Genomic DNA, 17,779 nt, shown 5'->3' with positions numbered 1-17,779 from the left:
GATGGCTGTCAAGTCAGGTGAATCGGTCTACTGCAGCCGTGTCACTATTGACGATGCGGACACACTTTACCTGCGTCTTCTCAATGGAGGCGTTGTGTTTGTCACACATGGGGCTGATCTCCATGCCCTTGTCTCGCTCCCTGTCCCCTTGGGTGAAAAACTCCACCATGATCCGATCAGTCCACTGCCGGTATAACTCGAGTGGCTTGGTGGGGTTGCTCAGGTCTGCACAGTGCACCATGTTCTGAAGAACCTGCAGTGATTTTAAAAGCATTATTAAGGTGTTGAATAAAAGCAGGGGCTAGCAAATATTGGTATTATTAACAATTATTTTGCCCAGGAAAAAAAAAAAAATCTTATAAGATAAAAATCACAAAAAGTTCTCACCTGTATGCGGTCCGAGTAATTGTCCAGAAGGAGAACACCTAAACTTGTAACTTTCTTGGTCTCCACCATGGTTTTTAGGTCTGCCAGAAGGTTCATGTGTTTGGACATATCAGTGGCTAGCACCTGTGATCACAACAATCGCATCAGGAATTCTCACGAGAAGACAATTTAGATGCCACTGGCTGAACTTAACTCACCATGTCAATGACTAATTTGCGTAGTGAGTGTCTCTGTTTCGTGCTGAGGTTTTGAAAGATGTCACAGTTGTCCTCTTGCAGAAGCTTAAAGCCGACAGCCAGGTGGTGATTCTCTAACACCGATGAGTCGTTGTACATCAAGGCGAGCTCCGAATCTGAGAGGGATAGAGTTTCATGAATTTAAAGTGGCGCTTAATACACAAATGTACAGTGGCAAACTCACTTGTGTTGATGAGAAACTGATTGGAAACACCAGGATGGTCCACATCATGGATGGCGCTGGCAAAGAGAGCGGCGAGGATCTCCAGATCGGTAAACACAGCCTTCACCAACACACGCAGAGAATATAATTGATTCAAAACCATCAATAGTGACGTTTCTCCATAATACATTTTGGGGCTTGGCAATGCTCATCTACCTCGAGCGCAGGTGTGGAAAGGAGCACGTGGGTGGATTGGACGACATCCGCGGCGTGGATGTTGTTGTGATACGCTACGTCTGCGTGGTAGTGATCCTCCAAAGTCATCATGAAGGTGATGAAAGTGTCTACTGGAATCTTGAAAGACTTGAGCAAGTCGCGTTCCTGAGACAAAAGGGCCAAGTTGAATTTCTTGAGAACTGAATTTATATATAAAAAATAAATATATAGCCATAAAAAAAACTTTAATGACCAGACATTAAAGTGAAAAAGATATTGATAAAAACATGGCAGTTTGATCACCAGATCAAAATGAAGATGAAAATCGTGTTGCAATTTTAATTGGATTAATTATTCAGATGTTTGCCACACGTTACCTGGAAAATGGTATACATGGTGACCGTGAGTGGACGATTCCCAGAATGCTCGGAGACCTTAAAGATGTCAATTCCCCATCTATTGATATCCTCCAATTCCTGCACACAAGCATCCACAATTGTCAAAACAACGCATAGAAACTTCTCAAAGCATCCCTAAAGCTGTTCTCGTACCTTGGCCAGAAGTCCTTCCTGGGCAGCGTTGACCCCAAAGCGAGGGATGGTGGAGGGTGCCAGACTGGGGCTGTGAGTGGGCTTCTTCACGCCACTGATCTGGGACATGGGTCGCTTCTTCTTCTCCTCCTTGGTGGGCGGAGCCATGATGTCCATGTCATGTTGCTTCTCTGTCAGATGGCCACAGGCAAAATAAAGGGATCATTTTTGCATGGCATTTGGCAACATGATGAATAAGCACACATGCAATGCCATGAAAATTCCAAGTAAATTACCTAGGAAGGTACTTGAGATGAACTCAGAGACCTGGTTCCCTGAGCGGCTGGTCTCTGACAGCTGGGTGAGTTCTCGGTTCAACATCCTCTTGAACTGGACACAGCAAAGCAGACTGTCAGCTTGTTTCGAAGACGGCATACAGTAACGCCGCGTTGTCTTCCAATTTAAGCCATTGCCACATTTCACAAAACCAAAAAAAAAATCCCCTAAAAATCTGTACCGAAATAACGAGCTTGTTTCAGTTGAATCACATGTGGAATCAAAAGTATCCCTCACATTCCTCAACTTCAGTAGTTCTTTATTCACAAAGCCAGCAACATGTGAGCCTCCCCCCCCCCCCCCCAACTCCCTCCCTTACCATCCTCAAAGCATCTCCATCAGTTAAGCTCTCTTACCTGAATGAACATCCACGACTCCGAGATGAAAGGATCCACTTCTGGCATTTCAGCGCAAAATCAAGCATGGAAGCAAGAATTAAAACGTGAGCGATCCTAGTTTTGTGGTCATCGTCTGCCACTGCCCTGTCCTTCTTCACTGCTTCTCTGAGCAGAAGCTACTGCAAGCGGGAAATCCACCGGTTGGTAAACCCTAGGAATGCCTTGATCAATACAAGCGGAGGTCCAAGAGATGGGCTCTATGAGAATAGATCTTCCTTCCCGACTCTCCCTCATTCACTCTGTTACTGCTCGCTGTGTGTGTAAACAGTCGGAGAACGAGTTACTCTAATCCACGCCTCCCTCCAAAAAATATCTGAGAATAGCAGCCAATACGGCGAGTGCTGCAGTGGAGGTCGGGAGAGCCGCAGGCTCTCATTGGTCGAAAGCTACACAAACTGGGAGGGGCTGAGCGTGTCGGAGCTGGAGGTTGTGAGATGCGCCATGTGCACCAAGTTTGAAGATGATATGAAGAAAATTTTTGAAAGGGAGGAGTACGGGAAAGGGACAGGGGGGGCTGGTTCATTCATGAAGCCAAAAATAAAAATAGTACATCATGTACCAGAATAATGTGAGGACACTGACCATCATGAGCATCATCTACAGGAAAGGGGGGGATATATATAAACATTAATTAAATATTTGTTATTTTTTAAAATTGAAAAATTTCACAGCACACAATCCTCACATGAATTGAGTTCTCCAAAGTACAATTTCAGGGGTCACTTGCAATGTATCCACATTCATTTTCTATATTAAAATTGTTTGCCAAAGTTGTCAGTGATGCAGAAACAACTCTCACGTTCCCACCCTTGATCTTGATGTTATCATCTCCTCCATTGACTGATGCTGTTCATTGACCAAGAGAGAAACCCGGGCAGACAATGTATTATGTTTCCATGCATCCCTGTGCGTGATACTATGAAGCACGTGTATGCTGAGTGGGCGGTCTAATGGTGGAATCACGCGAACGTTGGGCTTCGGCGTGGAAAAAAGAAGATGTGGATGGAGAGATGGGGGAAGTGGAGGAGAGGGATGAAGGGGGTTGGGGAAAGGATGGATGGGGATGCCGTTTCATCCTCATTCACATTTTTCTGCACGAGTGGGGGGAAGGGCGTGTCTTGTCTTGGTTGGCATGCACGAAAAACCCTCACGCTCATTCATGGAGGAAACCACTTCTCAATGAGTCTATTTTCATAGGACACGGATGGATGCTCTTATGGCTGTGTTTAGGCAACAGTGAACATCACATGACTTTCCTGGAGTCTGAATCATGGAAATATGTAAAGGCCAAACATTGAAAACAGTTTGACAATTTATTGCCATAAGGGGAGCGCTCACTTTCTGATGCCACAACGATGCTTCCCAAAGCCCAAAACAACCAGCAGCTAATGTTTAAGGCATCAATCTAAAAGGCACGTGTTCCAATACTTTTGCTCACTTGAAAAGTAGGTGGCGAAAACAAATGAATGGTCCTTGCCGGCCATTCCAATACTGGAAATGACTCCGCTCCAAATGACGAGATGCGTCGCTCGTACGATTACCTTGTTAGAGGCCATTTCGCTGACAGAGTGTCGGGTTTTCAGGGTCTCCAGTTGTTCCAGACACCAGTCCAGCTCATCCAGAGTTTCGATGGCGAGCTGCTGGTGAGGCTCCTCTGTTCCAGGACAACATAGCAGGGTTATTATGGGATAGACTCAAATCCCCAAAATATTCTATATACTGCGAAGGCCTGTTTGTCACAACAGTGTGGGATTACTGTATTAATGAAAAAAAAAAAAAGATATATGCATGAGCATCAACTTCAATGCGGCCATCTCCGTCTTGTGTTTCAAACAAGGATGCAACTCGATACTGCCGCTAACCAATCGAATACAAGCACTGACCTGCCAGACTGGTGTTGCACATGGATGGCGGGTTGCTGCCAGAAGATCGAGTCCTGCAGACACAGATCATCCATTTATTTCATGACAATGAGATTGTATAATGACGTCACCTACTTGCTGGCTGGCCGATCTTGCTGGCCAGTTATAACAGCAAAATTGCTCCGGACTGTCCTCAGGCTGGCGAGGACCTGCAAAATGAAAGAAAAAAAAAAATCGTTAAACTATCTCAACATTTGTTTTTCATTTTATTCAAGGAGCACTAATCTATAATTTTGCTGTGTACTCAGAGCCCATTATGCATTTTGTCTCTCGTCTTAAATGTCTTTAATCATCAGGATGGAGTGGACTTACCTGTGCAAACGGTGTGACAATCATGTCTTCTGTGTGACTGCATGAGAGGAAAACACAAACAGGAAATGGATGACTACAAAACATAACACAGTGCTTTGTAAAAGAAGCGACATTTATTCTATATATACTGTTTGATAATGAACAGTATATAACTCACACAATGTAGAAAACTAAGCAAGTGTGATGGAATGCGGTCGTAAACAGTTACCGCAATATTTAATCTTTTTTTTTTTTTACACATGTATCTAATGTAGTGTCTGGTAAGGGTAAAAATCTGTTCATAATTATTCCATATTGTCAGTATGTAAAAAAACAAAAAACAAAACAGTAAGCAAAAATAACAGTAGGCAAAATAAACTCATTCAATCTCATTAAAATACATTAGTGAGTAATGGTGGGAATATTTTTTGTGTATCAAGAACAATGTACATGCACTGGTAAAGTTTAGTGAGGGGAAAAAAACAGGGTGGATGCAACACGAGGATGGAATACTCAAAATGTGGTTCTTTTTTCACAAAAAAAAAAAAAATGCCATGCACACACATAAAAAAAAACAAAAAACAAACATGGTGTTTAGGGAACCAAAGGGATCGAAGGTGAATTAAATTTGATTCAGTTAATGTTTCAGTCACTTTTGGTGGGAGGAAAGTGGGAGTGGGACGGCCGTGAAGCTAACAGGGAAGACACTAGGAGGGTTTGAGGGACGATTTAATTGGATTATTATCATGTTGGTCTCACCGAGATGACAACCAGTTGACCTCCCAGTGCTTCAAGCTTTCTTCCCTTTAAAAACAAACAGCCATGAGGTGGAGAGGGTTTCAAGTGTTTTGATTTGATCTGTCACTGTTTTGGGGGAGGCATAATCCTTTTTTTTTTTCCTGATTGTGAATGTGAAATGGATCCACAGCACGTTTATTCTGATATTCAGGTACAAGTAGAATGAAAGGCGGCAATTTTAGCTGTACAATCCAAAGAGTTGGGGAAGCAAATTGAATAAATTGCTGATTAAGCTTGTAATCAGATGAAGTGAACAAATGAACTTACAAGTCGCTCGCAGCGGAGGCATTTTTCAAAGGACCTTTGGGTGACAGGTCAAAGTCGGAGTCGGAGCGGTAGAGAAAAGATTCCCGCCGCTGGCTGTGAGGAAAGTTGGCCTGGAGGACCAGACCACCGGAGCTCGGGCTGGTCTGAGCGTCCAGGGGACTACGCCCCACTGACAATCCATTTTCCACATCAAAACTGTAGACAGAGAATGACAAAAATATGAGTTGCGTGACTTCACATCAAGTTCATTATACGACCGCATCCGCAGAGCGTTTGCTCAGGTCTGGATACCGGGGTCACAAAAGGTCAACAGCAATATAACGGGGGAATACTCTAATTGGTGAAACATGAAGCAAAGTCCACTCAACAAAGTTGAAGGTGTGAAACTTAATGTCAGAAAGGGGAAGTATAAAAATATACTGAAGATATTTTTGCGTGCACAAACTGAGTTCATACGAGAGTGAGAGTCTAAAAATAGGCAGGTGTTCAGGCGAGGGGGACTTCCTTCTGATCGCACACGACGAGGCCTTTCTTCACAGGCTGGCCACGTTGCTTGCATTGATCCACATTGATCCACTTTGAAGGGCAACGCAATTCTTGACCAAACAATCACAAATGTGCTGTGTTGCTGCTCCATGTGGGTTAAATAGTTGTTTTTTTACGTTTGGAATTACCCCAACAGCTACGCTATTGTGTTTAGCGTCTTCAAATTTAGCTAGTAAACATTCATAAAATAACATCTTGTTAAATATACAAATCTTAGTTGTATTTTGTTGTTCCCTGTGTGTTAAAATAGCATTTTTAAGGTATACGTATAATTACTGCAACATCTTCTACAGAATAGCATTTTGCATTACACGTTAGCATTAAGCTAGCAGGCTTTGATTTGATTCTGTTATTATGGATTGGTTGAACATTTTGTTTATACTTATATATGAGTGCCTGTTTATTTCTGAGTGTCTAAGCCATTGATGAAACATAAAATTTCAAATGCATGTTATCTACAACGATAAATGTGTGTTGAGGTAGTTTAAGTAGAAACCTACGGTATCCATGAAGATACATTTTCTATCATTGCATTTTAATGAAGAGCTATAGCAACTGCAGTATGCAAAAAAAAAGAAAAAAAATCTTCCTCTCTTCCCATCCTCCCTCTTCTGGCTCTGCTACCCAATGAGGGTGCTGCATGAGGACAAGACGCTGGTGTGTTACTGGATATTACATAACAACAGCCTTTGCTGCTCCATTCATGTGACAGCTTCAGCTACACTGACTGCAATATATGTAGCAGAGGAGTCAGAGGGAGGACAGTGTGGGGAGGGGGCAGAGGAGAGAGCAAGACTAAGTAAAGTCGATTTTGCTGAGTTTTCAAGGTGCATTCTCACCAAAATGTCTAAAAGTTTGTGAAGGATTAATTACATAGTCAGGACCATTGCCCATGGGACACACAACCAGAACACGGATACTCCAGAACATACAGTAATTACATTTTAGAAAATCAGATTATTTTTCTGCATTGCACATTGTGTTCGTTTTGAGACAATACCATGCTGTGCTTAACAATTTTATTCCTCAATATTGCAATTTCGTACACAATCATTTCTTTTCAAGGTCCTCTTCTCATATATTTTTTTAATAAACAGTTTATTCATCATTTTCAGTGAGACTGGCTAACTTACTACTTAGGTTTGCATACTTATTCATTATGTTTTGTATTCATTGTATATATAAAAAAATAAAGTCAACCGCTTGACCCAAATCAACCAAACACACACACATTTAAAAATCGCATTCATTTAGTACAGTAAATTAAGTTTAGCTTGGTCACGGTAGGAATTCAACTCAAAAGTCACTGCATTGTGATCTGTAGGCATTATCTCAGACTCTCCATCTTCCCTATTTTTCTCCATCTGTCGCATTCTGTCCTTACAAATGATGCGACACCCCTCGCTGTTCCTGCGTGCTGACCATAAACTTGCTTCTATTTTTATCCTCTCATCACGCTTCTGTCTCCAAGCAGCTAAATTTAGCATCTCCTCACATGGGGGAATAGACCGAGAGCGGAATCGTTGGAGCTAAAAATAGGATTTCAGGTAGAGTACACAGAGTACCCCCCCTCTTTTCCTCTATCTGCTCTGCTCTCCTGCTGCACCACAGAGTGCCCCCCCCCCCCCATGCCATTCATGCATATTTATGATGGGGTTTCTATTTGAAACCCAAGCTGAGATAAAATTAGCCCGCAGATGAAAACATCGCCCACGACTTTTCCTCACTGCCTGGCTTCCAGTTATTTTGCTCGTGCTTATTTGAGTTGAGCACAGGCGAGGAGACCAAGGCTTGGCACAACATTGGACTAAACATGAAACTCAGAACGTTTCTATAAGGGCCCAGTGTGGTAGGATGATTTCAAAATGATGAAAACTGAATGTTGTTTCACTTTGTTTTTAGGCCATTGATTAATAAGTTTACAGTTACACATTTTGTCAAGATAGTAACACTCAGTTCATAGGCTACTGAGTTGACATCTAAACCAAGCTTAAACTTACACACAACAAATACATTAACTGGGTGATGATTTCATGTGTCTAAAAGGTGGAAACATCAGTGCACATTCATTATTTTTTCTGAACAAGCAGTTCCCATAGATACAATGTGTCCCAAATTTGACTCCATTGTTTTTGTTTTTTTCCAAACGCCCACTGGTCTCACCCACCCACTTCTTCTCTCCTTTCCCTCACTTTCTCAGGCACGGTGCTAAAAATGCAAAGAACTATGTTTAATTACTTCAAAAATAACCCTGTTGGGTGTGAGGCCTGTTGTATTTTCTGTGAAGTGATTCTCAGTTTAAGTAGCTGCTGCTGCAGCCTTGAAAATTGTCAATGAGGATAGGGTCCCTCTACTGGGCATATGGGACACTGCAAGAGAGGTCACATCGGACTGAGATGTAAATGCTAGGCAGAGAAAGGTCATAAAGTATACAATCTAATGAGAAAAGCGTATTTTAAAAAAAAAAATGGTGCTTCTACGAACAATTTAGAGGCTTCAGTGAAGCGACCACGCATGTTTTTGGAATATGGAAGGGAGCCAGACTAGCTGAAGAAAACCTATGAAAGTTCGGGGAGAGTTGACGAACCATCATCTGTTGTTTCGAGAGAAGGTCTGCTCCATTTGCGAACGTAGGTGTTCTAATTTATTCATGTTCATAATAGTAGCCTCACAAACTAACTTTTTATGTGCACCTAATAGCAACTTTGTGGCCATTTTGTTACATAAAAGGCTGACTGGTAAAAAAATGAGATTGATGGCATCCTGTCAGCGGCCCTGATATTGGACACCCCGCCTGCGTCACCGCCTGTCACGTCAATGCCAGTCCCATCTGGGGGGGAGCTAAAAGTACAAGAGAGACCAAGCGAGAGGGTGAGGGGATAGGTCGCTTAAAGCGGGGCGAGCTGTCACCTGAACCTTCATTCATTATTCCGGGGCCTTTTGCTCCTGACACCCAGCTCTGACAATTGTTCACTGTGTGGAAGAACTTGACACTTGAATACATCAAACGGCTTCTTGACTGAAAGTATTTTTTGATTCTGATTTATGTAGTTCAAGCGGTTAGCACGTCTGGCCAAGGTCTAAGGTTCGGTGTTCGAATCTCGGCTCCGGCCTTCGTGTGTTTGTATGTTTTCCCATTGTGACTGTGTGAGTTTGCTCAAGTACTCTAATTGAATGTTTTAAATTATTTAGATTTTTTTTTTTTTTAATAGTATAAAACAACACACTTTTGCATTGACAATTAAGATTTTGAATCAGGTCTTTTTCTGTTATAGTTGTGGTGTGGCTAACGCATTGCTTATTCTAACAATAATTATTCAGCCAAACAGATTGCGAAAGAACATTTAGCAAAGGGGCTTTGTGTTCATCTGCCCTTTTCTCCCTTACTGACTAATCCGCCTTGTTAAATAAAACAGAACAGAAACCAAAAGGGAGGTTTCACCCTGCTACAAAATCAGAGGCAGGGTAGCAACCTACTCATGTTTAAATGACCGCTGCGCACAGTCACACCTTACGCAACTGCGACTGTATATTCATTGTTCAGAAAGAGGGTGTCGACTTTAGTTCGAAAAAAAAAGTCAACCGCTGTTAGCGTTAGACCGCCACCTCACTGACCTTCTTGTGATCGCTGATGATGTGTGTGTGAATAAGACCAGTACTGTGATTCATTGTTCACTCCACCGTTTAGGCATTTATAAAAAAAAAACAAACTATTTTTACAATACGCAGGTAATTCTGAAATAAAGTTTTGTGCCTTTAGTGTAGCAGGGAATTAGGAAGAGTTAGAAATCGCAGAGTAGGGTAAAAAAGAAACCTGCAGGCTTCTATAAGAAAAAAAAAAGCAAGAGTGAGAACAGAAAATTGTGTTTTAATATGTTTAGCCATGTTTTGCTTTGTTAAATGTTTTATAAACATGTAGCAGGGGTAAATTAAATGATTTAAAATATTTTATTTAGTCTTTCTATATGACACATTTTTAAGCGGGTCTGAAACGTACCCCGCCGTAAAAAGAATGCATTGAACTTTTTTAAATCTGTATTCAACAAAGTCATATGATCGAAAAAGAAACAAAAGTCAACAAATAGCTTCAGTTGAAAATGTTTTGCCAACAGGTAATCAAATTGTGACGCACACACATCAAATGAGCAGCTGATCTGTAAATGCCGCAAGCGTGTTTGCGTGTGTGTGAGATCGGTGCGCTGTGATTAAAGTGGCGCCCCAAACCACGTCAAGTCACTCGTGTGTGTGTGTATGTACAATTATTATTGTATGCGGACGGCTGTAATCAACGTCAGAGGCCAGCCTCAGATCTTTCCTTGGGAAAACAACACCATGCTGCTATGACGCCTGCCCTCCTGCACATGGAGCGCGCCGTGACCTCTGATACACTTTACTATATAAGCATGCTGAAGGATTTAGAGGGTGGAATATTATCCAGTCCATATGCAGGTTAGATCTTTGATCTGATTATTTTTTAGTTCATGCTTTTTATCTTGGCAAAAAGTATGTTGAACTCGCTGTAAAATTCCAGTACTCAAATTGTATTTCCAAGGCCGATCATTGCTGTTTTGCTTTTTGTAGAGCAGACGGTATCGCACATAAAATGACCCACTAGTTTCCACAAAATGTATATGTAGATGGGCAAGAATATATGAAATAGTAGGGATACAGATTAAGGTGATTGTTCAAAGATGTTAAAAAAGATACAATTGTGCCAAATGCAGGTGGTTGGTTTCTGCTAGCGAATCTGTTCCAAATGACATCATCATGGCCCAAAAACGTCTTTTCTGAGTCATCACCCTCGACGTCCAATACGCACAGGCAGACTGCTGTCCTGTGGAATGGTCTGGCACCACAGAGAACAAAATGAGACAAGTGAGAGGAGAAGACTTGGAAGGTTTGGAGGTGAGGTGAGACGTAAGGAGAGGAAGTGAGACCAGGACAAATGAGATGAGGTTGAGAAAAGTTCAACATTTGCTCGGTAAAGCTGACATATTGTGGTGTGAAAAATTACACTAATAATCTTTGCTCATTTATCAATGCCAGCAACGTCTAGAGACAAAAATAAGGGTTTTGTGTCAACTGAACAGATTCGGATTTTACACCGAATAAATAAATGTGTTGAGATGACATCATCATCAGCTTCCTTACAGGTGTCAAACTCAAGGCCCGGGGGCCAGATACGGCTCGTCATGTCATTTTATGTGGCCAGCGAAGACAAATTGTGCATCAAACTCGTGTGTCATTACTTTTTTTTTTTAATATTTGACCAGTTTTTACTTGTCTGATTTGAAAACGAGTAATTTTTCAGTTTGTTTTGTAGCTTTTACTGTATAAAATATGAGGTGCTCATACATTTATTTGGGTTGACAGTCATAAATCTTAAAATATTCATACAACTGTGATATTTTTTAAAAAAAAGCTCATTTCTAATATTGCGTAGTTGCTTGATCACAATGTGGTGAGGAAAATTCAGTATGCAATGTTCATAACATATTGGATGACCGTTAAAGTCTACTCGATGTTTATTTACAAGAGCAAATTGTTTGATCAGTGCAAAGACAAGACAAGAACATTGGGATGAGTCATGTGTCCCGCCCTATCTATGAGGCAGATATATGGGCGACCCGACATGCTCCCTGTTGGGCTATCTCCCATTAGGCACCGATAATTCAAGAAACGAACATCCAAAGACATATTTATGATGACAAAATGTACTTTGGCTTTGATGCCATGGTCAGCTGAAGGCATGCGATGACTTCATCGTTGCTACAAACAAAAAGATTCATGTGGTGCGGAACGCCTGATGGAGCCATCCTGGCCGCATGGACCTGGAAAGCGGAGCTAGCGATTTTTCCCAATTTCTTCCGCGTTCATGCAAGTAAATGACGCCTTTAAGCACTTTGGCATCGGAAATATTAGATCACGTCCAACTTTCGCACTTTAGAGAGTTTGATAAATCAAGAGGGTGATTTATCTTTCTCCTTTGTCCGGATTCTCTGATGAACTGACAGAGGAGGATTGAATTTTGGTGAAATACACTCAGAGCGCGTAACCTCGGTTACCTCATTCACATGCGATGTGCCAGATCTGCCATCTTTTCAGAGCTCTTAGTTCATATTCACTTTCTGCTTGCATAAATCAAACTGGCTCCCTCCAACATTGTTTGTTGTCAGTGCGGTTCAGTCCGAATACCTCCTAAAGTCTCCGGGGTTTTTCCATCCGGCTCCCGGCTATTTCATCGCTACTTCGTTTGAAACTTGGCTCATATCAGATACTGTTGATGGGAACTGGATCAATCAATTCATTCAAAATGGCACCGTATGCTTCTGGATGAGAATCCATCATGAAAAAAATGACACTGGTGAACAGCAAATTCTAATCGGATTTGGAATCGTGCGTCCCTAAATGGTGATTTCAAAAATCTAATCTACTTTTTTTCTTTTTTCCAGCACATCAGCTTTTACAGATATTTTCACGTTTTCTTTTTAAATTTGACCTAAAAGGTGATACAGATTTTACTACGAGTTGTAAATTGCAGTTTAGTGAAAGGATTATTCCAGTTAATGTGGGAAACTATTTAGCGTGCATAATTTTGTTTGCTGTGTCAACTTAGCAAAACAGGTATTGCTACATGTGACTCGCAATATTTAGTTTTCTTAAATTCAGGTCAGAGTTTGTACAGCTGAATTTTAGCATTTTTTTTAGGTAAAGAATATTTGGCCCTAATGGTGGGTATTACATTTTAAAAGAAGACATATTTATTATGTGAAAAAGATGCAGTGTCTAAAAGGTCAGTTTAGACATTAATCACTATTGGTTGTGTAATGAGTGAATTAAACATGGGGTGTGACATGGCTGTTTATCTCACATGTCACTTCTCCATGCAATTCCTCGGGAGAATAATGGAGACGGAGACCTTTGCTCATCAGCATTCGCTCGTTCCCCCCCATCAGTGGATGCACTTGCAAAGGTCAAAATCATGGCTCAACAATACAAGCTCCAGACGATTTGACATATGAAGCAAGGAGACTGTTTGGGCTCTGCTGTTCTCAAGCTCATGTGTGAAATTTCTAGTTAGTGAATCAATGATAAATGCTATCAAGCTAATGTTGCTAAGTGAAGTTCTTATTTTGCTGTTTGCATGTGGGCTACATTGTCTGCATGCAATTAATCAATTTTTTTAAAAAAATGGTGCGTGCTTGACCAAATTGGATTCATAACAACATCTGCGTGATGGAATAAATATGAAGTTTTGGGAAAGTTTTGTGATACTGACTCAGACATGATAAATGTAAAATACTCCCAAATGTTACACGTGTATTCCATACATGACACACCACAGAATATCATAATGTAAACAGGATTTTCTCTCAGCATATATTCTCCTTGGAGAAGCGCACTTAAGCAAAAGTAACGTGTTTGACTTTCATGCTGTGGTGACAAAAAGAATGAGAGCACTTTGTATGTTTTTTTTTCCTAACATGCTCTTAAACCACTTAAATGTAGTAAATGTAGTTCCATGATGCTCTCCTGCTAACTTACAGGCAAAGTAATGCTCATAGCAAGATGTAGTAAAAGATAATAATTACTTGGTGGTGCTACTCTGGGATCCTTATGATAAATTTGGAATCTTATGACTAAAAACACTGCTTCCTTTATGTGAGTTAAAAACAAATAGCAATAAGACCTGAGGAGTGTTTTTGAAAATACCACAGAACTAGGTAACCGCAACGAAAAGCTGACACTAAAGTTGTTGTTTTTTTTAATTATATTTTTATGAGTCTCTAAACACACATTTGAAATTATTAAAAGCAGAATTTTTAAACACGTAATTCTAAGCATAAAATGTACAGGTGCCTGTGTGTTGGGATGTGGCGGGGCTTGATCGGGTGACGTGGGAGGTCGATAAGACAATGTGTGAGTGTCTGAATGTGAGCTGTGGCCAACAGCAGGTCTTGCCTAAGTTGCGTTTTGCGGTTCAATAACCATCGGAAAATGCATCAGTGACTGTGGCTCTCCTTTCTCACATGCAAGGGCATTCAAGTTAGGAAATATACCGTACAAACTCATTCAAAATGAAAAGTGAATATCCATCCACGCCCATCTAAAGAGGCTTTTAATTGCCTACAGATGTCACAAGATACGGCCAAAAGACTACTTTTGCATAACAAAGCTCCCTCAACTTACCTAAAATGTATTTTTTGTGGATCACACCAAATGGCACCAAAGCAAGACAGTCTTTCAGAGAAGAACAAAGGTCAAGTGCCCAAAAATCTGTGACTAGGTGAATGTGTGAAATATGTGCAGGTTCAGTGTAAGTAACATTTGAAAAGAGAATTTAAGAGAAATGAGAAGGCTCTTAATTACCGCCTGCGTTTCTGAATGATGTCAATGGGCCTGTTGACAGCACAGGGCGATCCCCATTTGTTCCCACCGCGCACCGTGACCGTCCGCTCCATGGAAAAACAGAACCCGCAGCTGCTCGGCACACTCATGATCCCTCTTGCTGACCCGTCGTCGGCCGCCTCTTCCGGACAGCTTGCTTCTCCTCAACTCGGGTCGACTCTCATCCCTGGAAACAGCGACCCGCTTTCTGTTTTGCCTCTCTCTGTCGGACCGTCCGGCTCTCCCGGGAGTTGTCATGCCCCACGGCGTGAGTGGTGGACGCCGGCTCTAGGAGCAGTGGTCAGCTGGCAGAGGTAGACTGGATGAGGTGATGCAATCCATCCTTAAGTGTATTCTTGTGAATGAGTTGGATTCCCTCTTTGGATGAGGTGAGGAGATTGGAATGACTGTCTTCCCGAGCACCTCAATTGCTCGTCTTGTTTTTGTCCTAAGGACAAAAGGACGTCTCCCCCTCTCAGTAGAGCTGCATTTAATAGATCCCCAACGTGGATCTTAGCTTCAGGTCTAAATGCGGCGCCCCCCCTAACCCCCCTCTGTTGCCTTCGGATGTGACTACTCTCTCGCCTGCTCTTCTTCTGTTTCACTCTGCGCTTCCTCCGCTCCCATTTGGGCTACTGCACCTTTTAATCGTACAGCAAACAAAAACAAGTCCTTCCTCTTCCCTCCACCAACTTCAGCCACTCACACCAACCTTCTGCTCATGTCTTTGTCTTTTTTGGGTCTGTTTGTCCGAGTGCCCCTGCAGAATGTCCATGTGTGTCAATGAGCAAATGTGTGTGTGGGCATGTGACCCAGCAAGTGTGTATGTGTATCACACACAAGAGGAACACGTTTGAGAGTGAGGTCAGAGTTAAGAAAGGGGGCGGGGTCTTAGCCAGCATGGGTTCAGCCTTCCCCAAATGTTTGAGCCATTTTAACTCCTTGCTTTTCTTTCGCCTACACATTGAATCCTGATACAATCACAGGACGGGGATCTCCCTTTGGACACTATTATGCGTTGACTATGTTAGGTAAAGCAGACAGGCACACACACACACATTAAAAACAATATGTTCACATCCATGAGCACATAAGGTCAACCATGGCCAGGGGCAATGTATTTTTGAAGACCAGAAACGTAAAGTAAATATGAAACTGTAGCTGGTCGACCTTCCGTGCGCTCCTGCTGAAAACTTAAACAGGAAATATTTGGACATAAGACCAGGAAGATGAGGAGCCGAGAACCGACGGGCTATGTTCCCACAGTTATTAGTTTTATTAGTATTAGGTTTTAAAGAATTATCTGTTTTAATGAATCGGGCTGCCAGGAGAGAAATATTTGCTATTTTAGGGATTGAAAGGGGGAAGATTTAAAGAATGGATAGTCCCTGCTGCCTCCTCTACTGTAGCTTTCTTTTCACACAAATGGACATGGAGGCTGAGAAAAGCAAAGTTGCCAACATGAGTTAAAAAAAATAAATAAAAATTATGGCTAAATTTAGCTGTTGCCATTTTTAATCAGGTGCGTCTTGTGGTCTGGAAGTAACGGTACTATTTATTTTTATAATGTACAATATTATAGAGTTTTACTTTTTTTACACAATTTGACAACTTAAGTGTTTTGAACAAATTGAGTTTGTATATCAAGGCACCACTGTACAGGTACAGGTACAGTAAATAAATAAATCTATTTTTTTATGACATTTATGTTGTTAGGTTGTCTCCTGTGATTTCGAATGTAAAATGCATGGCTTGGCTCAAAAGTAGTTGTGAAACACTATTTTAAATGCACAAGTGTTTTTATGTAAAATGACTACCAAAAAAAAAAAAAAATTAGTCAACAGTCTTACAAGCCTTTGACAACTGTTGGCACATATACGAGCCAGCAACTAACCAGATGATTTCCCAGTTTTTCATGTGCTGCATGCGTCATCAGGGTGGAAGAAAATGGACATTTGAAGCAAGACAGACGCCAAGTCTTTGCTTCTGCATAGTATCATCTCGTCAAACACTTGAAATGGAGGCTGAGATGAGGGGAGGCAACCACTGAAGGGTGCACCATCCGTTGCCCCTAATGCGAGGTTATCAAAGCCATGGTGTCCATTATTAATTACAAAAGGGGCCTCATGACATCATATGTTGGCTACACATAGGCATGGCTGGCATTCCTGGATAACAAGCAAGCTCTTTTCAAGTGTGTAAAAAGCACTGCCGAAGCTGCTGCCTGTCAAACGTCATCATGTCTGTTTGCTAAGCTCTGTTCAATTGTGCAACAAAACCACAATTGCCAAATGGAAAGGACGCAAACAGAATGTTGGCACTTTTCACAGCAAAGGCCTCCACCAACAAGTAATTATCCTCAATTGTCTAAGCCTTTTCCTGCAAAAAGACAACCCAATACATTGCTACCTTGACTTACGAGTTTAATTCATTCCAAGTCAAGGTTGTAAATCAATTTAGCACCACCCCCCCAAGAAAATCTCCATTCAAATGAGTTGAAAAGACATTTAACTGTTCCAGCTATGTATGTTAACACCTGTCACATATATTTGGAATACTGAACTGTAGAAATTACAATGTTGCAGAATAACGACATCTAGTGGTCAAAATTTAGAACTGTTGAGGCATCCGAACAAATTGAAAAAAAAAACACTCAAACGGCACAAAGTAATACTATTGATGCTCATAAGCATTAACTCAAACTACCTTGTTAGACTCGGCCAAATTATAATTAAAATGCAGCAAACTTTGAAAGGGTGCATCTTCCTCAAAGCAAACAAAGCAGCCACAGCAGGTGTCAGCATTGGGCTCACATTACTTTTAGTATTTATATTTTAAAAAGCATAAGACACAGCATAAAGCCACATCTATAGTCATTTTTTTAATATTCGCTCAATAAGAGAGTTCCGAATATATATGACTGGAGTATGCAGAAAATGTCATATTACAACAGTTACAAATTTAAACGAGAACAAAAATAGCCCATATATTACCGAGTAGAGATTTAAAACCTGTTCTATTTGAGAATGATGATAAAATCTGGAATAAGAAAAAGGTAAGAGAAACCATTGTTGCTGTAAATCAGCCCAAGGCATAACAGTCAGCTCCCCCCTCTAGTGGCTACATCCAACAGTCATCTGACACTGTTGCATCAGAGCAGAGGCTACTGAGATAAAATGTTCTTTTCTGAAATACACGTTTGTCTCCCCCTTGCCCCTCCCAGCATTAGATACTACAAAGGTAGCAGCTGTTGTATGAACAAGATGTCCCGCCCGCAGGAGAGGTGTTGCTGGTGATTTGG

At 41.4% G+C, this 17,779-nt stretch overlaps 1 protein-coding gene across 7 annotated transcripts in view; it reads right to left on the bottom strand.

Moving 5' to 3' along the window:
* Nucleotides 1-17,779, bottom strand: part of pde4ca (phosphodiesterase 4C, cAMP-specific a) — a 32,578-nt gene that overhangs the window by 3,266 nt on the left and 11,533 nt on the right. For 4 of the 7 annotated variants that reach the window (XM_049748514.1, XM_049748512.1, XM_049748513.2 and 1 more), the window contains 14 exons: nucleotides 5,545-5,739; nucleotides 5,239-5,283; nucleotides 4,501-4,537; nucleotides 4,264-4,337; nucleotides 4,150-4,202; nucleotides 3,808-3,920; nucleotides 1,829-1,922; nucleotides 1,554-1,723; nucleotides 1,380-1,478; nucleotides 1,003-1,167; nucleotides 808-907; nucleotides 585-739; nucleotides 388-510; nucleotides 71-253 (listed from right to left, as the gene is read on the bottom strand). In XM_049748514.1, coding sequence (XP_049604471.1) covers nucleotides 71-253; nucleotides 388-510; nucleotides 585-739; nucleotides 808-907; nucleotides 1,003-1,167; nucleotides 1,380-1,478; nucleotides 1,554-1,723; nucleotides 1,829-1,922; nucleotides 3,808-3,920; nucleotides 4,150-4,202; nucleotides 4,264-4,337; nucleotides 4,501-4,537; nucleotides 5,239-5,283; nucleotides 5,545-5,739 — 1,606 coding nt within the window. Of the gene's footprint in view, nucleotides 1-70; nucleotides 254-387; nucleotides 511-584; nucleotides 740-807; nucleotides 908-1,002; nucleotides 1,168-1,379; nucleotides 1,479-1,553; nucleotides 1,724-1,828; nucleotides 1,923-3,807; nucleotides 3,921-4,149; nucleotides 4,203-4,263; nucleotides 4,338-4,500; nucleotides 4,538-5,238; nucleotides 5,284-5,544; nucleotides 5,740-14,460; nucleotides 15,961-17,779 lie in introns of those variants that run through there. The other 3 variants (XM_049748516.2, XM_049748517.2, XM_049748515.1) reach the window with 3 other exon arrangements.

This window comes from Syngnathus scovelli, chromosome 17, assembly GCF_024217435.2.
Source record: "Syngnathus scovelli strain Florida chromosome 17, RoL_Ssco_1.2, whole genome shotgun sequence".
Lineage (NCBI taxonomy): Eukaryota > Metazoa > Chordata > Actinopteri > Syngnathiformes > Syngnathidae > Syngnathus > Syngnathus scovelli.
Note: the sequence above shows the minus strand (reverse complement) of the source record. Positions and strands in the feature narration are given on the sequence as shown.